Source organism: Aquarana catesbeiana, linkage group LG12 (assembly GCF_042186555.1).
Source record: "Aquarana catesbeiana isolate 2022-GZ linkage group LG12, ASM4218655v1, whole genome shotgun sequence".
In the NCBI taxonomy this organism is placed as follows: Eukaryota; Metazoa; Chordata; class Amphibia; order Anura; family Ranidae; genus Aquarana; species Aquarana catesbeiana.
The window spans coordinates 241,369,446-241,396,612 of record NC_133335.1 but is presented as its reverse complement, the minus strand read 5'-3'; the positions used below and the strand labels follow the sequence as shown (position 1 = coordinate 241,396,612).

General features: G+C 46.7%; 1 protein-coding gene across 6 annotated transcripts in view; it reads left to right on the top strand.

Annotated features, from left to right (window-relative positions):
• NDEL1 (nudE neurodevelopment protein 1 like 1) overlaps window positions 1–27,167 on the top strand; it is a 139,696-nt gene that overhangs the window by 83,294 nt on the left and 29,235 nt on the right. For all 6 annotated transcript variants that reach the window (XM_073607001.1, XM_073607002.1, XM_073606997.1 and 3 more), the window contains 3 exons: window positions 20,625–20,722; window positions 22,217–22,370; window positions 24,261–24,409. In XM_073607001.1, the coding sequence (XP_073463102.1) occupies window positions 20,625–20,722; window positions 22,217–22,370; window positions 24,261–24,409 (401 nt within the window). The remainder of the gene's footprint in view (window positions 1–20,624; window positions 20,723–22,216; window positions 22,371–24,260; window positions 24,410–27,167) is intronic.

Here is a 27,167-nt window from a genome sequence, read left to right as displayed (position 1 = left end):
GTGACCAGACAGGAAACAGGAAGTGGGCTGTATGAGGGATTTACTGGCAGAAAAAAAATGTTTTACTATCCAAAGATAAAACAACAAGAGCAGAAGATTTAATAGATGGAAAGATGAAATAACGACTGAAGGTCTACTTTAAGCAGGTGGTTGGGGGGCACTAAGTCCATGACTCAGCCGCCTGGTTTTACTGCCCCCCCCCCCCCCACCCCTGTCACACGTGGGGATGAAGCCTCGCCGTCCCAATGACCAGTAGTAATTGGCTAGAAAAATACAACCACGGTGATTGTTTTCTCTTCCCCCGGACTTGTTAGCAATCGATTTCCTGCAGACTCATTTCTGTAGGGCTGTATGTCGGATGGAAGTCCTCTGGTGACACTTTCCCCCCCTTGTGCTTCCTGTAGTTTGTAAACAAATAGTATGTAAAGAGGAGAAGCCGACTCTTTTACAAGGAGGGACGCCGTGCCAATTAAAAGCGCCAATTATGTTCAGCTTGGAGGGGAGGCGGTGGAGTTCCCATAGTGATGTGTGAGTGGGAAGACGCCTGTAAATCCCTGGATACAACACGCCGGCACCCGCCGCCATCTTTCCTGACCGGTGAATGTGACTCAATGAGATGATTGTTTCCTATTGAGGGGACGCTCGGTGCATGTTTACACAAAATAACTGGCATATTTAACCACTTGTCCCCCTGGAAGAGCTACCCCCCCTCCATGACCATGCCATTTTTTGCTATTCAGCACTGCGCTACTTTAACTGGTAATTGCGCGGTCATGGGACACTGTACCCAAATTAAATTTATATCTTTTTTTCCCCACAAATAGAACTTTCTTTTGGTGGTATTTGATCACCTCTTGCTGTTTTTTATTATTATTTTTTTTTTTTTGCGCTATAAATGGGAAAACACAGCATGCATTTTGAAAAAACAAAAAACAAAAACAATATTATTTACTTTGTTATAAAACACATCCAATAAAAAAAAATAAGATTAAAATGGTGCCAGTCAGTGCCCAGTAATAATGCCTGCCAGTGCCTCCTTTATCAGTGATGCCCATCAGTGCAGCCTTTCAGTGCCGCTTATAAGTGCCCATCAGTGCTGCATATTAGTGCCCGTCAGTGAAGTAGAAAACCTACTTATTTACAAAATTTTGTAAGGGAAAGAAATAGATTTTCAGTCTTTTTTGTTTTTTTTGTTTTTTTGCGCAAAAAATAAAAACCCCAAAGGTGATCAGATACCACCAAAGGAAAGCTCTATTTGTGGGAACAAAATGATAATAAATTTTCATTTGCGTACAGCGTTGTATGACCGCGTAATTGTCATTTAAAGTGCAACAGCGATGAAAGCTGAAAATTGACCTGGGCAGGAAGGGGGATGAAAGGGGGCCCTGAAGGGGTTAAACACCTTAGTAGGCCAACCCGTGTTTATCCCTGACAGGAGCCCCACCTGGGGGGGGGGTGCTTATTACATATTCTACCTGAGATTCCCCGGATCAGGTTGGGATCGAGGTGTAATGCCGTCCTTTTGTTGTAGGATTTCAGTGAGACGCGTTATTACCTTTCCATACCTTGACACGGTGTATTCCTCTGAATACGGCTCTTCCATGCAGCCAGTGTGCAGCGCACTGATCTGTCCGCCTTTGTGTTGGTTCTTTGTCTGTTAGAAGATGTGAGATTTATTTGGGCATTTTGTGGTTCCACCTGCATGTTGTTCGGATCCGGTTTTGCAATCACCAACCCAGCCTAAACCTTTTGTAGTTTTGTATGAAGGATTTGATTACTCATTGATTTTTGTTTTGTTGTGTTGTGTGTGGTTGGTGTGTGTGTTGTGTGGTTGGTGTGTGTGTTGTGTGGTTGGTGTGTGGGTTGTTGTGTGTGTTGTGTGGTTGGTGTGTTGTGTGGGTTGTTGTGTGTGTTTGTTGTGTTTGTTGTGTGGTTGGTGTGTGTGTGGTGTGTGTTTGTGTGGTTGGTGTGCTGTGTGGTTGGTGTGTTGTGTGGTTGGTGTGTGTGTGTGTGTGTGTGTTTGTTGTGTGGTGTGTGTGTGTGTGTTTGTTGTGTGGGTGGTGTGTGGGTGTGTGTGTTTGTTGTGTGGTTGGTGTGTTGTGTGTGTGTGTGTGGTTGGTGTGTTGTGTGTGTGTGTGTGTGTGTGTGTGTGTGGTTGGTGTGTGTGTGTGTGTGTGTGTGGTTGGTGTGTGTGTGTGTGGTTGGTGTGTGTGTGTGTGGTTGGTGTGTGTGTGTGTGTGTGTGTGTGTGTGTGTGTGTGGTTGGTGTGTGTGTTTGTTGTGTGGGTGGTGTGTTGTGTGTGTGTGTGTGTGTGTTTGTTGTGTTTGTTGTGTGGGTGGTGTGTTGTGTGTGTTGTGTGGTTGGTGTGTGTTTGTTGTGTGTGTTGTGTGGTTGGTGTGTGTGTTTGTTGTGTGGTTGGTGTGTGTGTTTGTTGTGTGGGTGGTGTGTTGTGTGTGTGTTTTTTGTTGTTTTTTTTGTCTCCATTGGGGAGATTTTTCCCTCACTTCCTGTACCGGGGATGGGATGTGAGAAGTACAAGAGGTGATGAGATCCCTCCTGAGGCTGCATTCACACTACAGTGTTTTTTGAATCGCAGGCAAATCTGCCACTGATCTGCCTGCGTTTTGACCGCGCCCAGGTGTGAATGACAAAACGCTGAACTTGCATTTCAGATACCATTCATTTGAATGACGCCTCATATCGCGGATGCGGGTCTTCCACATGATAAAACGTGCTGCAATCGCTGCAACCCACATTGCGGGACGCATGTTTGCCCAAAAATAGTTCAGGGGCTACTTTGGGGGCGACGTGCATCCCGCAAATGCAGCTCGTTTTTATCGCACAGCAGACCCGTACTGCGATTTGAGGCGTCATGCAAATGAATGGCATCTCAAATGCAAGTTCCGAGTTTTGTCACTCACACCTCGGCAGATCCGCCCGCGATCCAAAGCGCTGTGGTGTGAATGCAGCCTGATGGGGAGGAATTTTTTATGCATGATAAAAGGAGAAATGGAAATGAGGCCAAGATATCGGTCTTTGGGCTAAAGGCCGAACTGCGACTGCTCGAGTCTATCTTCGGGAATCGGGAAAAGGAGATTGGTTGTTGCATATTTGTGCAACAACCAATCAGCTCCTTCCTTTCAGATTTCTGATTCAGGTTAGAAAAGCGCTTTAATTTTGTGTTATCAGCTCAGCAGATTTCTCACATCTGTGCTTGGTTGCTTCTACTGACTACAGAACACCTCCCCCCTATATTTATCCACCATGGATCACTTTTCCGAGGGCTGCCACACATGTGAACGAATCCTTAAAGCGACACTAAGCTCTGGTTTAAAAAAAAAAAATACACATTCCTTTCCAGTGTGTATTCTTAAAGTGTTATTAAACCTTCGTTTCTTTAATTAAAATAACAAACATGTTTATACTTACCTGCTCTGTGCAATGCTTTTATACACAGCAGCCCCGATCCTCTTCTTCTGGGGTCCCCCATCGGTGCTCCAGGTCCCTCCTCCTTCGGCGGGTACCCCCCGCGGAAAGCCACTTTCAATAGGGGCACCCGTGTGTGCTCGCTCCTGAGCCCCCCATCTGTTGTCCCTATTGACACAGCAGGTGACTCAGACCCGCCCCCCCCCCCCCCCCCCTGCGCTCCTGTGTCACAGCGTTTGATTGACAACACCGGGAGCCAATGGCCTTTGCTGCTATCAATCTGCTCAAAGAGGAGAGGAGGGAGACAGTGGCTGGAGCCGCTACACTCGTGCACATCGCTGGATCAGATCGGGTTCAGGTAAGTAAGAGGGGGGGGTGGGGGGGGGGTCGCTGCAGCACAGGCATAGACTGCTTTATAGCGAACCTGAAGTCTTTAGGACCACTTTAAGTCCACAAAAAAGTTTCTTCACTTGCTCTCAGCCTCCTCCAAATCTTGAAATTCCTTTTTTTTTTATCTCTGTAATCTGACTTCCTGTTAGAGGGTGGCTACGTTCGTTCTCCATGGATCCACTGTACGTAGGGAGGCAGCCACCTTCTCGTGCTCCTGAGGATGGGATGTGTAGTGTGCATAGAACGAATGTGACCCCCGCTCGTTTGTGTCATGTGTGAGGGGGAAAAGGAGAATTTCAGGAGCTCACAGAGGAAGGAGGCAGAAAAACACAGCAAGAGATGATTTCATAGAAAATAGATTACGAGGTCATTATGCAGTGGATGTGTGTGGATTTTTTTTTTTTTTTTTTTTGCAGAATAAGGGCTCGTTTTGAAATGTGGCATTGGACATGCTTTTTTTTTTTTTTTTTTTTTTTAAAGAACTCTGAATGCCAATTAAAGTAGGGATCGACCAATATCGTTTTTTCAGTGCCGATATGATACCGATATTTCGCCACCTCTCCAGCCAATATATTTTTTGCCAATATTTTGTACATTTAAAAAAAAAAATTTTTTTTTACACCGTCATTTTAATAACAGCTGAGCAGCTGCTGAGTCACATCGGTTGTTAGAATTAAGCCGACTGTCTGCTTTAAACAACGGCAGCCGCATGCATCACCCCGGTGAAACCCCTTGAAGTAATATCAGTTAGATTTTTGACAGATACTTTGAAAAATGTGACTATCGTCTGCACCGATAATCAGTCGATCCCTAAATTAAAGCCTGTCTCTAAATCAGGAGAACTGGGGGTTACTACTGAGCGGGGGACCAGCTGATCTGGGGGTTAGTACTGAGTGGGGAGGTCAGCAGAGCTGGGGGTGACTACTGAGCAGGGGACCAGCAGAGCTGGGGGTGACTACTGAGCAGGGGACCAGCAGAGCTGGGGGTGACTACTGAGCAGGGGACCAGCAGAGCTGGGGGTGACTACTGAGCAGGGGACCAGCAGAGCTGGGGGTGACTACTGAGCGAGGGACCAGCTGAGCTGGGGGTGACTACTGATCGGGGGACCAGCTGAGCTGGGGGTGACTAATGATCGGGGGACCAGCTGAGCTGGGGGTGACTACTGATCGGGGGACCAGCTGAGCTGGGGGTGACTACTGATCGGGGGACCAGCTGAGCTGGGGGTGACTACTGATCGGGGGACCAGCTGAGCTGGGGGTGACTACTGAGCGGGGGACCAGCTGAGCTGGGGGTGACTACTGAGCGGGGGACCAGCTGAGCTGGGGGTGACTACTGAGCGGGGGACCAGCTGAGCTGGGGGTGACTACTGAGCGGGGGTCCAGCTGAGCTGGGGGTGACTACTGAGCGGGGGACCAGCTGAGCTGGGGGTGACTACTGAGCGGGGGTCCAGCTGAGCTGGGGGTGACTACTGAGCGGGGGTCCAGCTGAGCTGGGGGTGACTACTGAGCGGGGGTCCAGCTGAGCTGGGGGTGACTACTGAGCGGGGGTCCAGCTGAGCTGGGGGTGACTACTGAGCGGGGGTCCAGCTGAGCTGGGGGTGACTACTGAGCGGGGGTCCAGCTGAGCTGGGGGTGACTACTGAGCGGGGGTCCAGCTGAGCTGGGGGTGACTACTGAGCGGGGGTCCAGCTGAGCTGGGGGTGACTACTGAGCGGGGGTCCAGCTGAGCTGGGGGTGACTACTGAGCGGGGGTCCAGCTGAGCTGGGGGTGACTACTGAGCGGGGGTCCAGCTGAGCTGGGGGTGACTACTGAGCGGGGGTCCAGCTGAGCTGGGGGTGACTACTGAGCGGGGGTCCAGCTGAGCTGGGGGTGACTACTGAGCGGGGGTCCAGCTGAGCTGGGGGTGACTACTGAGCGGGGGTCCAGCTGAGCTGGGGGTGACTACTGAGCGGGGGTCCAGCTGAGCTGGGGGTGACTACTGAGCGGGGGTCCAGCTGAGCTGGGGGTGACTACTGAGCGGGGGTCCAGCTGAGCTGGGGGTGACTACTGAGCGGGGGTCCAGCTGAGCTGGGGGTGACTACTGAGCGGGGGTCCAGCTGAGCTGGGGGTGACTACTGAGCGGGGGTCCAGCTGAGCTGGGGGTGACTACTGAGCGGGGGTCCAGCTGAGCTGGGGACCAGCTGAGCTGGGGGTGACTACTGAGCGGGGGACCAGCTGAGCTGGGGGTGACTATTGAGCGGGGGGACCAGCTGAGCTGGGGGTGACTATTGAGCGGGGGACCAGCTGAGCTGGGGGTGACTATTGAGCGGGGGACCAGCTGAGCTGGGGGTGACTATTGAGCGGGGGACCAGCTGAGCTGGGGGTGACTATTGAGCAGGGGGGATCAACAGAGCTGGGGATCTGCTAAGTGGGGTTACTGAGCCCCTTTTAAAACGCATAGAAAATCTACGCACAGAGCATTTGCCAAGCTTTGTTAAAGCTTTAAAAAAAAGCATCAAAAACACATTAAAAAAATCATGTTGAATCTGTAGGCGCTTTAATTCGTGTTATAAAGTCACATCGAGTGTAAATCGGCCCCTCAGGTTATCATTTAGTGTGACTTTATTGGCGTGTCACCGTGCATCAGATATAAGTTTTGCTTTCATACTTTGCATTCCATCCTCCATCTTTATGTTTTGTTTTGTGATAAGTCTCGTTATAAACGCACAGACAGATCTACATACAGAAGAATCCGCGTAGCTCTGAGGCCCAGGAAAGGTCAGGTCTCTTCTCCTACAGATCAGGAAGACCCTCACAGGCTGTACGTTCCTTGCAGTGCCGGGTCCAATCACACGCTCTCCTCCAATGGTCGGGGAGGCACGTCTAATAGCTGTAGGCAGTGCAGAGGGTTAATGAACTCTTCCACGCCCCCGAGGAACTCTCCTGTTCCCGAATCCTGCTCTGTATTTGTCTCATTGGGTTCATTAGAACTGGAACTGCTGGAAATTTGCCATGACTCTCCGATAAACGGAGCAGTTTGTATTTTAAGGATCTGAACATGTTTACCCCCCGGGGGGCGTGTTCTTTTTTTCAGCTTTAAGTTGGGGAAATTTTCACATGTCCGAAGCAGCTGAGTCAGAGTTTTTCCTTAAAGTGGAAGTTCACCTTTACAGAAAATTCTATAAGGTGAACTTACATAGGACCCAAGTTCTCAGCCAACCCCCCCAACCCCTCCTCGTCCCGTCCCGCTGACCTGCAGCGTGGTGATCTCCCGTTCTGAGCCTCGATAAAGCCGCCTCACGGCTCCGGGGCTTAGAAACCCCCTCGGCATTCACTCTTCTTCTTCCCCATTGAGGGGACGGGCTACGCGGGTTCTGTTGAGTGCCCCCCCCCCTTGCTATGGGGGCACCCGAGCCAAGCTGCAGCTACGTGTATCCTTTCAAACGCGGTGCGTCAGTTTGGCCCCGCCCCTCTTACTCCTGATTGGCTAACTGAGTTTGACAGCATCGGTGGCCAATGGTGCCGCTCCTGTGTCCCAGATGGCCGAGGCACTCATGGACATCGCTGGATACAGAGGGGGCTCAGGTGAGTATTGGGGGGGGGCTGCACACAGAAGGCTTTTTATCTTGATGCATAGAATGCACCTTCTGACTTTACAATCACTTTGAATGGTTAGGCAGGCCATAGACAGTGAGGAAAGAAATTTGCTCGATTTCCCCCTTCAATACAGACAGTTCTGACGAGAATCCCTCCTGCCGAGCAATTCTCCCCTCAGGGAGACGGCCATGTTTATTGCTAGCAATAATCGCTGGTGAATCCGGCAGGCTGGTTTGTACCCAAATTGATCGATCAGCTTGGTATATTCAGTCTGCCCACACATGGTTCGAATCTCGGCCGAATCCTGCTGAGCCTATGGCTGACCTTGGTATCATTTGGGGTAAAAGGTTCAAACCATCCTGAATAAAAGCCGGCCGTTGTAGGCACCCCTGGCAACAGTATATATGGTATGTCTCAATCCTGGCACTGCCCCTTATGCTGGACAGCTTGGTGTTTTTACGGTAGAGGAAAATATAAAGCCTGCGATGTAAGGGAAAAATAAAAATCCTGTACTGAATTTTATCATTGTAGCAAATCCGAATTCCCGGAATTCAGCCACTGTGTAAAAAGCGAAGGCACAAAGTCCAAGGAGCTGCACGACCTCTCCTGGGCTTATCTGTATTATTTACCTTTTGACAGGTTTATTGCTGTGGAGGATCTGAGAGGAGAGAAGCATAAAGAACAGCTTTGCCTCTGCTGCCCATTCACAGAAGCCTTTGTATTTTGTGAATATGTTTTACATAATACAAAGGCTTCTGTCATTGGGCATAGCAGCTGCAACGTTTCTCTTGTTCAAGATGCAGAGCTCAGAAGGATCCGGACTACCGAAACTACAGCAAATAGCCTTCCGGGAGTCCTATAAAACTGTCAGCTATAAATAATAGGGAAAAGTCCAGGAGATGTCATGCGCCTCGTGGAATTCAGCTTTAACCCGATAGCGTGGATTACAAATATTTTTCACAATAGTCGTCCTTTTTAAAGATGCATGATTAGATTGCTTCAGGGCTCGTCCATACCAGCCCGACCCACCAGGGCCATGTGTTTTGCGTGGCGGTGAAGAATGGTGGTGCCTTGCATTATTGTTACAACTTTTTGCTCTTTTTTTTTTTTTCTGAACTTTATTGAAATGTTACAAAATTTTATACATCTGTATCCATTGCAGCTCCGTTGCAGTGTGAGTTCCGGTGCAGAAAACGTGTAGCGTGTCTATTTTTTCGCACCTTGCGTGACCCACCTCAGTGCAGCATTGTGGTGCGAGTAAAGCACGTACACTAACTTTTATTACAGGTCAAGTGTGAATAATGAATGTTCTAGTACGGGAGTGAAAAGACAAAAAAAAAAAAGAGGACCGCGCCCTTGATTGTCTAGTACAGGGGTGTCCAAACTTTTGACCTTCCGGGGGCCGCACATAAAATACACCAACAATAAGAATAGCCGATGAGCCGTTCCTCCTGCAGCTCTCAGTGGGGTAGACTGCATGTGCCGGCCCCATTCACTAGAATGACAGGTCGCCAGCGGCCGCACCTATTCGCAGCTCCTCTGCACAGCCAGCGATTTGCTTGTGGTGATTGCTGCTGCTGGATGCGGGCAAAGTGTGTCCAGCTGGTGATCAATCACCACAGGTAATCGCTGGCTGTGTAGAGAGCCACCAATAGGTGCCGGGCCGCTGGCGACCTGTCATTCTAGTGAACGGGTGCCAGCAGCCGCACCTACCCCAGGGGGGAACTGCCGCTACAATTTGCATTGGTGCTAGTCGCCGGTGTGAATGTATCCTATGTATGTATGTAGTGTGTGGGGGGAGGGGGGGGATGTTGGTGCAGAGCCCTCCCCAGCATGCCCTGTACATCCAGATATACAGCATTTACTGCTACTGGGGCTATTGGAAACGGGGCAGCCCCCAGAATTCCTCTACAGCAGGGATCTCCAAACTACGGCCCTCCAGCTGTTGCAGAACTACATTTCCCATGAGGCATTGTAAAACTCTGACATTCACAGACATGACTGGGCATGATGGGAATTGTAGTTCTTGCCTTTGCCTGGCCTGTCAATGTAGGCCGTCGTTTGCAGCTGTTTGCACGGCATCCCCGGTGTCCCTGCAGCCGTGCATGCCATGCAGCGGCCTTGTCTGTATTGACCCCTTTTGGCTGCTGTGCTTGCATGGCATCCCTCCAGCCAGGCCTGGGCCCACTTGAAGGCTGCCCACCCCCTGCCCTGGCATACAGAAGGCAGACATTGGCTCAGTTATGGGCTACTAGGATCCACCTTGATCTTCTTCTTCCTGATGGATCTCTCAGATGCACAAAGAAACTTTGTTTCTTTTTATTTCCCTTTTCAAATAGCAAAAATCAGGTATAGGTTTGATTTGTATTTTTTGTATCATTGTTCTAAATTCTCATTGTATCGGTCACATCTGACCAATGGGTTGTGTAGCAATCTCCTGCATTTGATGCACGCCATGATACCCTGTTTCCCCGAAAATAAGACCTAGCCTTGTAGGTCTTATTTTCAGGGTAGGTCTTATTTTCGGGGAAACAGGGTAGGGATTATTTGGGGGGTAGGGCTTATATTGCAGCCATCACCGACAATCATGCTAGGTCTTATTTTCGGGGAAACGGGGTAGGCACGTATCTGTCTTTGATGGATGATGGGGGTTAGACCTTCATAATTCTGGGTCCCACCTGTAAAGATTCTAGCCTGGCCCAGTCACTGGTTTTCCAATGATCATGACCATCGCCCCTGGGCTGGATGGGCTCATCTTCTGTGCCGGCACCTGAAACCAAACTTTTACCAGCTGTCCCTGATTACAGTCCAATTGTGCTAAAAAAAGAAAGTTATGACGTGAAAGAGATAAGAGGACAAAGTACAGAGCTCTGTTCTTGCAGATTCATCCTTCGTCTTCATTGATCGTGTGGTATGATTGAGTGGAACAAAGTGCAGAGGGATGAGGGGTATATTTGGCAATGTAGATGCAGAATTAAGTGCTGGAAAGGTCGGCTCTGGAGGAGCTTATTGCAAGATTGTGGAAGTGAGGTCTAGAAAAGGAGAAGAGGGCCGTGGATAGAAGACATCCGGGAAATGACGGGCAGCCATGAGGCAGAGCAGAACATTAACCTGGCAAAAGACAAGGCCAAATGGAGAGCGATTAATGGAAGTGTGGTCATGGTAGTGGGGGATGGTAATTGCTTACAGCTTAGGGAACCCGAACTCTACATGTCCCGATGACAAACTAAGGGGCAACTGTATGCTAAATGATCTCTGTCTCCCCTGTACAGAAAAGTGGGCCTGAGGTAGAATTCTCTTTTATTTTGCTGGTGATCTGACTTCCAGGGCTCTCTGGATAGGATCTGGCAGTGCAGGGATACCCTAGAGCCCAGGTGCACAACGTGTGGCCCTTGGGACCCCTGCAGACACTAATCTGTGCTTCACTGATTTCCAGCAGCCTTATGAATTATGTTTCCAGTCTGACTGTCTCCTGAAGCTGCATGTAGACATCAACCCCTTATGTTCAGAGCTTGTAACCGTCTCCTGCTGCTGTCTGCAGTCTCTGAACATGTGTTGTGTCATGTCTGCAGTCTCTGACCGTCTCTTGTATCATGTCTGCAGTCTCTGACCATCTCTTGTATTATGTCTGCAGTCTCTGACCGTCTCTTGTATCATGTCTGCAGTCTCTGACCGTCTCTTGTATCATGTCTGCAGTCTCTGACCGTCTCTTGTATCATGTCTGCAGTCTCTGACCTTCTCTTGTATCATGTCTGCAGTCTCTGACCATCTCCTGTATCATGTCTGCAGTCTCTGACCATCTCCTGTATCATGTCTGCAGTCTCTGACCATCTCCTGTATCATGTCTGCAGTCTCTGATCATCTCCTGTATCATGTCTGCAGTCTCTGACCATCTCCTGTATCATGTCTGCAGTCTCTGACCATCTCTTGTATCATGTCCTCAGTCTCTGACCATCTCTTGTATCATGTCCTCAGTCTCTGACCATCTCTTGTATCATGTCCTCAGTCTCTGACCATCTCTTGTATCATGTCCTCAGTCTCTGACCATCTCCTGTATCATGTCTGCAGTCTCTGACCATCTCTTGTATCATGTCTGCAGTCTCTGACCATCTCTTGTATCATGTCTGCAGTCTCTGACCATCTCTTGTATCATGTCCTCAGTCTCTGACCATCTCTTGTATCATGTCTGCAGTCTCTGACCATCTCTTGTATCATGTCTGCAGTCTCTGACCATCTCTTGTATCATGTCTGCAGTCTCTGACCATCTCTTGTATCATGTCTGCAGTCTCTGACCATCTCTTGTAACATGTCTGCAGTCTCTGACCATCTCTTGTAACATGTCTGCAGTCTCTGACCATCTCTAGTAATATGTCTGCAGTCTCTGACCATCTCTAGTAACATGTCTGCAGTCTCTGACCATCTCTTGTAACATGTCTGCAGTCTCTGACCGTCTCTTCTGTAGCATGTCTGCAGTCTGACCACACATACATCCATGTACTAGTTTGGACAGGAGGCATGTCTTTGGAGTGTGGGAGGAAGGTGTAGTACACGGAAGAAACACACACAAGGAGAACATGCAAACTCCATGCAGATAGTGTGCTGATTGGGATTCAAACCAAGTACCATAGGTGTGCGCACAGGGTGTGCCAGGTGTGCCTGGGCCCACCCTAATCACCTTGTGTGGCGCAGATTCCCCCTGTTTAAACCCCTGATATTCCAGCAAAGCCCTCTATACATACACACATACACACACACACACACACACACACACACACACACACACACACACACACACACACACACACACACACACACACACACACACGTGTGTTTGAGCTTTTTTGGTGCACACCCTAATGCAATAGGCTGTGCACACCTATGCCAAGTACACCAGTGCTGCAAGGCAGAAGTGCTAACCACAAAACCTCCATAGGCTAGGTTGCCCAAGCCTGCCTGTCACTCTTTGGGGACATGTTGGTGGAATTCAGTCTGTGGCCATCCTATGAGAACATTCCACATGAGGTCACCTTTCATCTGTTTATTAAGATTTGTATTCTTCTTGCTCACATTGAAGGTGTCCTTGGTTTATACCACCAAACATTTTTCAGGATCTCTGCAGTACAAGGTCATTGGTTGCCCTCAGCTGAGGGCTCTTTCATCCCGTCGGCCCTCGGGGCCCCATTGTTGGTCGGAGGCCTCTGATGGTGGTAACCTCGTCTCATTATGCTAAGTCCTTGTGAAAGCTTCTTTCTTATGTGTGTTCCTGGGAGGCTTATCCCTTATGTAACAAGTAGTTGCAAGTTATAAAACTTAAAAGAACATTCCATGTAGAATTGTATGTGTCAGCTTTATTCCGCTGTCTTCATCAGCAGTTAGAAGGTATCTGTCAAATGTGACGGGTCTATAAATGGTAAACGTTCGACCTCCACCCTACGGGTTCTGCTTTAATCTTCAGTGTGTGAGAGGTTAGTCATAGATCGAGCAATCTCTTTCCTTCTCGGTGTGGCTTGGCTTCATCCTGCCAGCTATTTACATCATTCCTTCATCTAAGGGTGTGCTTGGCAGCCATGGGCAATGCCAGCTGGGCACCCCATGTTAGTACTTATTACAGTTCTTGGCTTTTTTGTTTTTTTATGAGACCCTAGTGGATTTCTAATTTAACCACTTAAAGACCGAGCCTCTTCTGGCACTTTTTTGTTATATTTTATATGTGTGTGTATATATGTGTAGTGTGTGTTTGTATATATGTGATATATATATATATATATATATATATATATATATATATATATATATATATATATATATATATATATATATATATCTATCTAATTAAAATTTTACCTTGCAAAAGTATTCACCCCCCTTGGCATTTTCCGTATTTTGTTGCCTCACAACCTGGAATTAACATGGATTGTTTGAGGATTTGCATCATTTAATTTACAGAACACGCCCACAACTTTGAAGATGTTTTTTTATTATTGTGAAGCAAACAACAAATAGGACAAAACAACAGAAAAAATCAATGTGCATAACTATTCACCCCCCTAAAGTCAATACTTTGTAGAGCTGCCTTTTGCGGCTATCACAGCTCCAAGTCTCTTTGGATAAGTCTCTATGACGTGCCACATCTCACCACTGGGATTTTTGCCCATTCCTCCTTGCAAAACTGCTCCAGCTCCTTCCAGTTGGATGGTTTGCGCTTGTGAACAGCAATCTTTCAGTCTGACCACAGATTTTCTATTGGATTGAGGTCTGGGCTTTCACTAGGCCATTCCAACACATTTCCATGTTTCCCCTTAAACCACTCAAGTGTTGCTTTAGCAGTGTGTTTGGGGTCATTGTCCTGCTGGAAGGTGAACCTCCGTCCTAGCCTCAAATCACACACAGAGTGCTACAGGATTTGCTGAAGAATATCCCTGTATTTATCACCATCCATCTTTCTCTCAACTATGACCAATTTCCCAGTCCTGACTGCTGAAAAACATCCCCACAGCATGATGCTGCCACCACGTTTCACAGTGGGGATGGTGTTCTTTGGGTGATGTGATGTGTTGGGTTTGCGCCAGACATAGCGTTTTCTCTGATGGCCAAAAAGTTCAATTTTAGTCTCATCAGACCAGAGCACCTTCCTCCATACGTTTTGGGAGTCTCCCACATTCCTTTTCCCAAACTCAAAACCTGCCATTTTGTTTTTTGCTGAAAGTAATGGCTTTCTTATGGTCACTTTGCCATAAAGCCCAACTCTATGGAGCGTACGGCTTATTGTGGTCCTATGTACAGATACTCCAGTCTCTGCTGTGGAACTCTGCAGCTCCTCCAGGGTTACCTTAGGTCTCTGTGCTCCTCTCTGATTAATGCCCTCCTTGCCCGGTCCGTGAGTTTTGGTGTGCGGCCGTCTCTTGGCAGGTTCGCTGTTGTGCCATGTTCTTTCCATTTGGATATGATAGATTTGATGGAGCTCCTAGGGATCATCAAAGATTTGGAAATTTTTTTTATAACCTAACCCTGACTTGTACTTCTCAACAACATTGTCCCTTACTTGTTTGGAGAGTTCCTTGGTCTTCATGGCAGTGTTTGGTTAGTGGTGCCTCTTGCTTAGGTGTTGCAGCCTCTGGGGCCTTCCAAAAGGTGTGTCTATGTAATGACAGATCATGTGACACTTAGATTGCACGCAGGTGGACATCATTTCACTAATTATGTGACTTCTGAAGGTAATTGGTTGCACCAGAGCTTTTTATGGGCTTCATAACAAAGGGGGTGAATACATACGCACATGACAATTATCAGTTTTTTTATTTCTGAAGAATAGTTTTATGGATATATTTTTCTAATTTTACTTCCCCAACTTAGACTATTGTGTTCTGATCCATCACATATAATTCAGATTAAAAAAACATTGAACTAAAGGCTGTAATGTAACAAAATAGGTAGAAAGCCAAGGGGGTGAATACTTTTGCAAGGCACTATGTGTGTACAGTATGTGTGTGTGTGTATATATATATATATATGTGTGTGTGTGTGTATATATTTTGGTTTTATTGTCTGCTCTTTTACATACAAACGATCGTATCTCGGTGCTGAATAGTCGTCCTTGTGTCGGGTTTCTCTCAGATGACATCATATTACAGAACACTCAGCATTGTGAGAGACTTTCCTTACAGCACATTCCAGTCCTCTGAGGTCACTCCGCACCGGGAATCTGTACAAAGAGGAAGTGGATGGACTAGAAATAAGACTCGGGATTGTCCGGGTTTAAAAAAAAAAAACAATCCTCTTTCCTTTCAGGAAATGAGACGATCGGATCAGCTGTCATTTATCATTATTGGCCTGATTCCCACCCCCCACCCCCCACCCCCGACCCGACTCATTGTTTTCAGGAATCGCTGGACAGATCTCTACTATATACAGTGTGTGTGTGTATTACAGTATATACTCGAGTATAAACCGACCCGAATATAAGCCGAGGCACCTAAATTTACCACAAAAAACTGGGAAAACGTATTGACTCGAGTATAAGCCTAGGGGGAGAAATGTGCAGCTACTGTAAGTGGAAAAGAGGGTCAACAATGCCCATTTGCAGCCTCACTGTGCCCATTTGCAGCCTCACTGTGCCCATGTGCAGCCATAGGTCCCCCGAACTTCAAACTCGGTAGTTAAGGGTTCCTAGATGCCCCCCTAGCTGCAGCCAAAATTTGGGGTCTCTGGACCCAAAGGGTCCCGAAATGACATTGCTGCAGATGGACACAGTTGACTGAATTTGGGGCCCCGTATCTCGGGGCCACTTGGTGCTAGGAACCCCAAATTTTGTGAGCAAACCCAGTGGAACTACCACTACAACATATCCCAGCTGGGGTTCCTAGCACCAAGTGGCCCCAAGATACGGGGCCCCAAAGTCGGTTCAGAAAATGTCAAGCACTTTTCTGAAGCAGAGAATGACATTTTCCGAACCGATTTTGGGGCCCCGTATCTCAGGGCCACTTGGTGCTAGGAACCCCAGCTGGGATATGTTGTAGTGGTAGTTCCACTGGGTTTGCTCACAAAATTTGGGGTTCCTAGCACCAAGTGGCCCCGAGATACGGGGCCCCAAATTCAGTCAACTGTGTCCATCTGCAGCAATGTCATTTCGGGACCCTTTGGGTCCAGAGACCCCAAATTTTGGCTGCAGCTAGGGGGGCATCTAGGAACCCTTAACTAGGGGGCCCCAAAGTCGGTTCGGAAAATGTCATTCTTTGCTGCAGCAAAGTGCTTGACTCGAGCATAAGCCGAGGGGGGCACAAAAAAATGTGCTGAAAAACTCGGCTTATACTCGAGTATATACGGTATATGGAGAGATCTCTAATATATACAGTATGTGGGCTGACAGCTGTCACTCATCATGGACTCTGTGATTATCCACTTTAGCCCTGGAAGGATTTACCCCCCCCCCCCCCCCTTAACGACCAGGCCATTTTTTGTGATTTGTCACTGCGTCGCTTTAACTGACAATTGCGCGGTCGACCCACCCAGACAAAATTGACGTCCCTCCCCCCACCACCACCACCACCGCAAACAGCTTTCTTTTGGTGGTATTTGATCACCTCCTGCGGTTTTTATTTTTTGCGCTATTAACAAAAAAAGGGACAATTTTGAAGAAAAAAATATTTTTTACTTTTTGCTATAATAAGTATTCCAGAAATAAATTAAAAAAAAAACAAGTATCTTCATCAGTTTAGGCCAATATATATTTTGGTTAAAAAAAAAAAAAAAAAAAATCGCAATAAGCGTATATTGATTGGTTTGCGCAAAAGTTCTAGCGTCTACAAAATAGGGGATAGTTTTATGGCATTTTTTTTTTTTTTTTTACTAGTAATGGCAGCGATCTGCGATTTTTAGTGGGACTGCGACATTGCTGCCGACAGATCAGACAATTTTGAAACTTTTTTTTTGGGGATCAGTGACATTTATACAGCGATCAGAGCTAAAAATAGCCACTGATCACTGTATAAATAACACTGGCAGGGAAGGGTTTAACACTAGGGGGCGATCAAGGGGTTAAATGTGTTCCCTGGGAGGTGTTTCTCACTGGGGGGGGGGGGGGGGGGACTGACTGGAGGAGGAGAGAGATCGCTGTTCATGATCACTAGGAACAGACGATCTCTCTCTACCCCCCCCCTGTCAGAACGGGGATCTGTTTGTTTACATTGACAGATCCCCATTCTGGCTCTCTGTGGAGCGATCGCGGGTGGCCGGAGGGACATCGTGACAACACGCATTGGTGTGTCTCTTCCCTCCAATCAGCTCTCAGAGCTCTCCTCCCTGTGTAATATCAGCTCTCCGCTCCGTTTTCTGAACTCTCAGACACGCTTTATAAACTCAGCACTTTGGATGGATGTAGTTTGGACCTTGGATCCTGAAGCACAGCCGGTTGCAGATGGCGCTCCGTGTATTGTCTTCTCAAATTGTTTGCTGTGAGCCTCCGATTGCATCAGATTGTTTTGGTGAACGCCGGTCTCTGCAGCCGTAACAGAACTGTGTGTCCCGGCAGAGCCGAGGAGAAATGTCATCTGTCTGCCACATGTTCACACAAGTCTCCGATGACGTCCCGAGTAATGGGGGGGCCTGAGAATGACAAATCTTCAATACATCCGCCATCTCCTTCTCTCCTTACCACTAGAAGAGCTTAGAAACAGGTTTAAAGAATGTGTGTGTGTGTGTGTATATGTATGTATGTATGTATGTATGTATGTGTATATATATATATATATATATATATATATATATATATAATGTGTGTGTGTGTGAAAATATATACTAGGGCTGGGGAAAAAATAGATTTGAATCGAGTTGAGAGGTCAAATCGATTCAAATTTTTAGCAAATCGTTTTTTGTTTTTTGTTTTTCACAAGGACCGGCGCAGTGTCAGCGTGGACTAGGCCGAAGCCACGGCCTCACCTTAAAACTCCTGCCCTCAGGACCGGCGCAGTGTCCATCCAAAAAAAAAAAAAAAAAAAAACCTTGATTCGAATCGTGAATCAAGGTTTTTTTTTTTTTTTTTTTTTTGGAGAAAATCGCCAAGCCTTTAAATAAATATATAGATATAGATAGATAGATAGATAGATAGAGATATATATATATATCTATATATATATAGATCTAGATCTATATAGATATAGATATATATATAGATATATAGATATATATATATATATATATATATATATAGATATATATATAGATATATATATCTATATATATATATATATATATATATATATATATATATATATATATATATATATATATATATATAGATATATATATAGATATATATACACACACACACACACACACACACACACACACACACACACACACACACACACACACACACACACACACACACGCTACGCTACGCTACGCTGGGAACTTATATAGCACCATCAATTTACGCAGCGCTTTACATATACATTGTACATTCACATCAGTCCCTACCCTCAAGGAGCTTACAATCTAAGGTCCCTAACTCACATTCATACATACTAGGGACAATTCAGAGAGAAGCCAATTAACCTCCCAGCATGTCTTTGGAGTGTGGGAGGAAACCGGAGTACCCGGAGGAAACCCACGCAGGCGCAGGGAGAACATGCAAACTCCAGGCAGGTAGTGTCGTGGTTGGGATTCGAACCAGCGACCCTTTTTTTACTGCTAGGCGACCTAAACCCCTTAACAACTTAAGGACCGCCCGCCGCATATGTACTGCGGGAGGGCGGCCGCCCTATTGCGCAAAACAACGTGCCCGTGCGTCGTTTCATGCACGATTTACTGTGGGGCGTGCGCCCCCGCTGCGGGGGGGCCCCGATGTGTGGGTCCAGGGGCCACGATGGTCACCCGCGATCGCATCTCAGAGAGGCAGAACAGGGATTTGCCTTTTGTAAACAAAGCAGATCCCCGTTTTGACAGAAGAGTACAGAGCGATCGTCTGTTCCCAGCGGTGTGGAGCAGCGATTTCTCTCTGTACTCCCAGTCAGTCCCCTCCACCCACAGTTAGAAACACCTCCCAGGGAACGCATTTAACCCCTCTAGTGTTAACCCCTTCCTTGCCAGTGACATTTATACAGTAATCAGTGGCTATTTTTAGCTCTGATCGCTGTATTGGTGTCGCTGGTCCCCAAAAAAAAGTGTCAAAAGTGTCTGATCGGTCTGCCGCAATGTTGCAGTCCCACAAAAAATCGCTGATCACCGCCGTTACTAGTAAAAAAAAATTAAAAAAACAATAAGAATGCCATAAATCTATCCCATGGTTTTGTAGACGCTATAACTTGTGCACAAACTGATCAATATTCACTTATTGTGATATGCCAAAAATATGTAGCAGAATACATGTTGGCCTAAACTGATGAAAAAATTTTAGTTTTTACTTTTTTTTTTTTTTTTTTTTATATGCTTTATAGCAGAAAGTAAAAAAAAAAAAAGTGTGTGTATGTATATATATATATATATATATATTGCCCTATAAAAAAAAAAAATATATTATTAAATTATAGGGCAAAAAAAAAAAACGCAGAGGTCATCAAATACCACCAAAAGAAATCTTTTTGCTTGGATACAACTCATATGACTGCGCAATTGTCAGTTAAAGCGGCGCAGTGCCAATATCGCAAAATATGGTCGGGAAGGGGGAAATTTTGCCAGTCCTTAAGTGGTTAAAGGGCAAGGAGGCGCCAGCTCGAAGGGGTTAACATCTCTGCAATGTACATGGGGGGGGGGGGGTCAACAAAAGTGGAGTTACTATTTAAAGTAGCCACCATATCTAATTTTTGGTTTGGGGTTTAAAACCATTTTAATCAGGGTGACTCTGTCATCGGGGAGTCGGGGCTGAACAGTGACTATGCCTTGTGAGGGGGGAGGTGGTGGTATGGGGGGGGGAGGGGGCTGGGCTATTGGAAGACACTGTCGCTGTGCATTAGAATGAGCAGGTGTGACGGCACCTCTTTAAAAACCAACTCTGAAGAAGTAGTCACGTGACTTGCCACCACCTCCCTCATACTCTGGCTTCCAGCAGTAGACCATAGGAGGGGGTAGAGCGGCGCACAGCCAGGTGACATGGTAATGACGTCTGCTGCTCTTGGGCCACAACACACTGGGAGGCTGCTGACTCCTGCCTGTGGGGCGGGGCACATGTCAGGTAGTCCAAAGGAGGCGTGTCCTTGACTTCCAGGGGGAGGGAAGAGGAAGTGGTTTGGTAATGGGCGTCATTCAGTCTGCAAATGAGGCACAAACTTTGGACCGAAGCCGCTTTATCATGATAATGCACAATGCAATGCGGATGTTCAGGGAAATAAATAACTGAGGTCGGAGTTGGGCTTTAATCCTTTATTCTAAAGTTACTTTTTTTTTTTTTTTTGGTATGAACTTGCTGAAGGCGCAGCGTGCAGTAAAGGCGATCTGCATACCAGGCTCCTTCCCCCTTTTTTTTTTTTTTTTTTTTTTTTTTTTTTATCTTTTAATGCAATTTCGTATCCTTCACAGTCGAGAAGCAGGAGGCCTTCATAATTGGGTTTGACTTTGTGGTTTTCTTGTGGCGGCACAAAGGAAAAATCACCGCCGCCCTTCTCATTAGGAAGAGAGGACAAGTTTATGACCCAAGAAATCAGCCGGCTCCTTTCCTTCCTATAATCCCGATGTGTCTGTGTGATTCACCCAGGGAAGGAGGATTGTACTCATTAGACTTGTCTTTATTCTCTCTCCAGATTTCCCTTAACATGGACAATGAAGACGTCCCGGAGTTCCTGAGCCCGAAGGAGGAAATATTGTATTGGAAGAAACTGTCACAGACATATAAACAGAGGTGAGGAGCTGTGTATGCGATCCTGTGTGCAAAGGGATTCCACTGGAGGAGGGTTTTTATTTTATTTTTTAAGACCAGAAATGTTTTAAAGTAGAAATCCATGATTATCATGTGATCAGCTGTGTCCAATCAGTGTAAATAGGAAATGCCGGTTATCGGCATTCCTCTCCTCACACAGTGCATGAGTAGAGGAGAGCCGATGAGCAGCATTACTCACAGGAGAGATCTGCACTAATAGTCAGTGCCCTGATTATCAATGCTGCACATTGGTGCAGCCTATCAGTGCCTGTCAGTGCAGCCTCATTGGTGCTGCATATTAGTGCAGCCTATCAGTATCTGTCAGTGCAGCCTCATCAGTGCTGCATATTAGTGCCCATCAGTGCAGCTTCATCAGTGCTGCATATTAGTGCCCATCAGTGCAGCCTCATCAGTGCTGCATATTAGTGCCCATCAGTGCAGCCTCATCAGTGCTGCATATTAGTGCCCGTCAGTGCAGCCTCATCAGTGCTGCATATTAGTGCCCGTCAGTGCAGCCTCATCAGTGCTGCATATTAGTGCCCGTCAGTGCAGCCTCATCAGTGCTGCATATTAGTGCCCGTCAGTGCAGCCTCATCAGTGCTGCATATTAGTGCCCGTCAGTGCAGCCTCATCAGTGCTGCATATTAGTGCCCGTCAGTGCAGCCTCATCAGTGCTGCATATTAGTGCCCATCAGTGCAGCCTCATCAGTGCTGCATATTAGTGCCCATCAGTGCAGCCTCATCAGTGCTGCATATTAGTGCCCATCAGTGCAGCCTCATCAGTGCTGCATATTAGTGCAGCCTATCAGTACCCGTCAGTGCAGCCTCATAATGGAGCCTGTCAGTGAAGCCTTATCAGTGCTGCATAGTAGTGCAGCCTAACAGTGAAGGAGAAAAATTACTGATTTACAAAATGTTATAACAGATACTAAGTTTTTTTTTTTTTCTAAAATTTTGCTCTTTTTTTTTTTTTTTTTTTTTCCATCTGATTAGCAAAAAATAATATCCCCAGAGGTGATTGAATACCACCAAAACAAAGCTCTATTTGTGTGATTTTGTTTATTTATTTATTTTTTTTAATGTGTACAGTGTTACATGACCGCGCAATTGTCATTCAAAGTGTAACAGCGCTGAGAGTTGAAAATTGGCTTGGGGGTTGGCGCCCGTTATTGAAGTGTTTAATATAAGTGTGTCGGAAAGGTCAGTCACACAAACATTTTTCTTGGAGATCTTCACACTGATGTCCGAGCGATGAAGGCAATCTCCGGTGATTCGAGACCTACTTATACCCGCTGGAAACTTGACCATCGGTCATGGGGCTGGGTTGTAACAAGAAAAGTGTTTGCAGTTGCAACCAGTCAGATGTTTTCATTCGCTTTGCCTTTTGTGAAGACCTGAGAGAATTTGGCTTTTATGAGATAATAAATATCCGCCATTCACCATTAAGTAACTTTTCTTCCTTTTTTCTGTTCTTAGTTTCCAGGAAGCTCGTGACGAGTTAGTGGAGTTTCAGGAAGGAAGCCGGGAATTGGAAGCAGAGCTGGAGACACAACTTGTGCAGGCAGAGCAAAGGAACCGCGATTTGTTAGCGGACAACCAAAGGCTGAAATACGAGGTGGACGGTTTGAAAGTAAGGCGCCTCCTTTTGTCTGATAACGCTCAGATAAAATATCTATACATTCCTGTAATGTTGGCATACCTACACTGTTTGCGTTCCTGATTTAGTTATGACAAGGGAGTGGTAAATTGTAACATAATGCTCTAATCAGATGGGACTTCACTGAAGTCTTTTATACAAACAATTTTCTGTTTGTTCTTATCACACGTAGGCCTTATGGGTGGGGGGGGGGCGAGGGCCATACATTCAGATTCTATGAATTTGTTCAGAAAACAGATTTGCTTTCCTTTTTCAACTTGCATCCCCTTACATCCACTAATCTAGTTTCCAGCGATCAATTGTGATCCATCTGAACAGACTTTCATCTGTTGAGGTTTTAGCTGACATTATGCTCAGAAACTGCACCTGTGCCCAGACTATAGACATTAAAGTATTTAAATATTCTTAAAGCGGTGTTCCGGCCGAAATTATACTTTTTAAATAAAAATACCCCTATAATACACAAGCTTAATGTATTCTAGTAAAGTTAGTCTGTAAACTAAGGTCTGTTTTGTTAGTTTATAGCAGTAGTTTGTTATTTTATAAACTTACAGCAGGCCGTGGCCATCTTAAGTGTGGGCGTCTGAAGCCAGAATGTATTTCTTCCTGGATCTCATCCTTGCAGATCTCGCACATGCTCAGTGCAGCACAAGCAGTGTAATAGGTTTCAGGTCAGGTTTCCATAGCAACGGCAGTGTCAGAGGAAGTTGCCGCCCCTTTCCAGAAGGCATTGCAAACAGGAAATGATGCGATGGGCCGCGGCCAGGGAGGAGGAAGTGAAAAATGAATACAGCAGATATACAGTAGGTGCTGAGAAAAAAAAATTTTAAATATCCAATTTGTTTACAGTGTGCAGTTTAGTGAGGGATGCTGAAGAGTTGCAAAAGTGGGTGGAGCTCCACTTTAACAAGCCGTAAAATTAGGTTTAAAACAAGCCCTCACTTATCTCTCTAGCTGCATATACTGTGAAGTAATTTGTCCTCAATGATTCTTAAAGATCACCACAGTCAGCACTCTAAAGAAGTGGTGGTCAACATTTTTGAAATAGGGGGCCTCAAGTGTGGTCCCCGACATCTCAGACTGTTGGCTTGCTGCAAGGGCCGGCCAGAGACTGTTGGCTTGCTGCAAGGGCCGGCCAGAGACTGTTGGCTTGCTGCAAGGGCCGGCCAGAGACTGTTGGCTTGCTGCAAGGGCCGGCCAGAGACTGTTGGCTTGCTGCAAGGGCCGGCCAGAGACTGTTGGCTTGCTGCAAGGGCCGGCCAGAGACTGTTGGCTTGCTGCAAGGGCCGGCCAGAGACTGTTGGCTTGCTGCAAGGGCCGGCCAGAGACTGTTGGCTTGCTGCAAGGGCCGGCCAGAGACTGTTGGCTTGCTGCAAGGGCCGGCCAGAGACTGTTGGCTTGCTGCAAGGGCCGGCCAGAGACTGTTGGCTTGCTGCAAGGGCCGGCCAGAGACTGCGGGCTTGCGTGTGAAGCCACATCTGCATGTCATACCAATACTGTATCTTGTGGTCCTACTCTAATCTATGGGGGTACTTATACTGGGAGAGGGAGCGGCAGCAGTAGAAGGCAACCAGGCATTCCCCATGCACATCTGCTGACAGGATGAGAGAGCAGAGGGATGAGCTCATCTGTCTGCTGCTGTTTCCTTCACTGTGCACTCATAGAGGGGTGGGTTGGTGACAAGTTGCATAACTGCAGTAAAGAAAAATAAGGTCTCCTGAGCTGAGTAATTTTCAGGACTGGATGGACAATACAAATCCTTTTTTGACAAGTAAAATCACTCCTGTACATGCATTTTACAGCTGTACATTTTTTTTGCCTTGAGTTCAGCGTTGAGACTTTTTGATGTTTTTCAAATTTCAGGAGAAGCTTGAGCATCATTACTCGCAGAGCTACAAGCAGGTGTCCCTCCTGGAGGACGAGCTGAGCCGCGCTCGCAATATCAAGGACCAGCTTCACAAGTATGTGAGGGAACTGGAACAGGCCAACGATGACCTGGAAAGAGCCAAACGGTGAGCTGTGCAAAGATTTCCTGTGGGGTTTTCATTGTAAAGTGATTTGTAAACGCTCAATTAATTTTTTTTTTTTTTTTTTTTTTTTTTATATATTCTCCGGTGGTGACCAAATACCACCAAAAGAAAGCTCTATTTGTGCATAAATTGAGTTTTGGTACAGCTTTGCATGGCGGCACAATTACAAGTTAAAGTAGCGCAGTGCAGAATATCAAAAAAATGAAAGGCCTGGTCATGAAGAGGGTAAAATCTTCAGAGGGTGAGGGTGGTGATTTAGGCTTCATCCACACGGCTGTATATGGCCATATAGCATACAATGCGACTGTATATTCTCTCTGCTGGGAGTGACATGCGGGGGGGTATAACCACCAGCGGTCAGACTGTAACCCCCCCCCCACACACACACCCATGCTGATCACACAGAATACCATACTGTAATACCATTATAAATGAAAAATGAGTACACCCAAAACCCATGATGCCAAAAACTCCACACCCAGATATCTGCCCCTAGGACTAAAGATTTACTAAAGACAGAAGCAATAATCAGCCTGGCGGAAAGAAAAAAAACCACAACAGATACTTACAGTACACATACCTTCTATAAACATACTAGCACCACAACTATGAAGAAATATGTAATACTCCCCACCTTTCCCAGGAGGCACCACTCCTATTATATTATACGGGTGTTTTGTATATTTAGGAGCTGTAAATGTTCAGTTTGTGGTGTTCTATTTTTGCCATTTTGTTGCAATGCTTCCTCCTATGTGATTATGCAACTAGGATGTGTGAATCCCCCCCCCGGTCAGTACAGCACAGGACTCTTAGTGAATCTTTGGGCAGCTGCAATACTTGGCTGACTTTTCAGCTGATGTTTGGGGTTAAAAAAAAAAAAAAAAAAGTGTTCCATCAGAATCGGCGACCTATCAGATTAGGTAATGAAAGTGACGTTCTGTCAGCTGTGCACGCGTTCCACCGCTACCAGGTTTGCTCATCTGACAGAACACCTGCAGTCAGAAGAAGGCGGCGGACATCTTATTGCACCCAGCTACATCTTGCATTTCACAATAATTTTAGCAATAAAGTGAGTGTGTATATGTATATATATATATATATATATATATATATATATATATATATGACATCAGTGATACAATTTTTTTTTTTTTTTTTTGAAAGCCTAAAGGTTTAGCACTGAGCAGTGCAGGGTGTACCAACATGGCCTCCGCCACCTTCCTATTGCCGGGGGTGTGCCAACATGGCCTCTGCCACCTTCCTACTGCTGGGTGTACCAACATGGCCTCCTCCACCATCCTACTGCTGGGTGTACAAACATGGCCTCCTCCACCTTCCTACTGCTGGGTGTACCAACATGGCCTCCGCCACCTTCCTACTGCTGGGTGTACCAACATGGCCTCCGCCACCTTCCTACTGCTGGGTGTACCAACATGACCTCCGCCACCTTCCTACTGCTGGGTGTACCAACATGACCTCCGCCACCATCCTACTGCTGGGTGTGCAAACATGGCCTCTGCCACCTTCCTACTGCTGGGTGTACAAACATGGCCTCTGCCACCTTCCTACTGCTGGGTGTACAAACATGGCCTCTGCCACCTTCCTACTGCTGGGTGTACAAACATGACCTCCGCCACCATCCTACTGCTGGGTGTGCAAACATGGCCTCTGCCACCTTCCTACTGCTGGGTGTGCAAACATGGCCTCTGCCACCTTCCTACTGCTGGGTGTACAAACATGGCCTCTGCCACCTTCCTACTGCTGGGTGTACAAACATGGCCTCCGCCACCTTCCTACTGCTGGGTGTACAAACATGGCCTCCGCCACCTTCCTACTGCTGGGTGTACCAACATGGCCTCCGCCACCTTCCTACTGCTGGGTGTACCAACATGACCTCCGCCACCTTCCTACTGCTGGGTGTACCAACATGACCTCCGCCACCTTCCTACTGCTGGCGTTCAGCTTCTTTCAAAATGTAACATCAAAACAGTATCACAGATGTCATTATACTATATTTATTTATATCCGCTCACTTTTATTGCTAAAATGACTCTGAAATTGAAGATGTAGCTGGGTGTAGTAAGATGGCCGCGTCTTCTTACTGCAGGTGTTCTGTCAGATTAGCAAACCTGGTTAGCGGTGGAACACATGCGCAGCCGATGGAACCTCACTTTTGTTACCTAATCTGACGAGTCGCCGATTCTGACGGAACGCCAGAAAATCACTGCAACGGACAGCGCTACTTCATTGAACTCAACTAGCTTCCGGGTCCTGTGTTGAGCATCCGGCTTGATGCATTGTGAACACAGGAGGTCGGCTGCTTGGAAAGGGCACCATTCAAAGAATGCTTTGCATATCCTAAATGAATGCAAGGCATTTTCTGATTGGATGAGGTGGAGAGGCGGGGCAGTGACACTTTTGTCCGATCAGAGAACGCTTTGTATCCATTCAGAAAAATGCTTTCTCTGTGTGTTGACAGTGCCGGGCAGCCAACCTCCTTTGTTCAGAATGCATAAAGCTGACCGCTCAGCACATGACCCAGAAGCTAGTGGAGATCACTGGAGTAGCGATGTAGTAGCAGCGATTTTCCAGGGGCATGGATCAGGTACGGTATATACTTTGTTACATTGGTCCAAGCTTGACCAGTGTAACGATGTAAAAATTTACCATACCTGGAATTATTCTTAAAACCACCTGCTGACCGTTCACAGTAATACTGCGAGTGGGCGGCGGGTGTAGG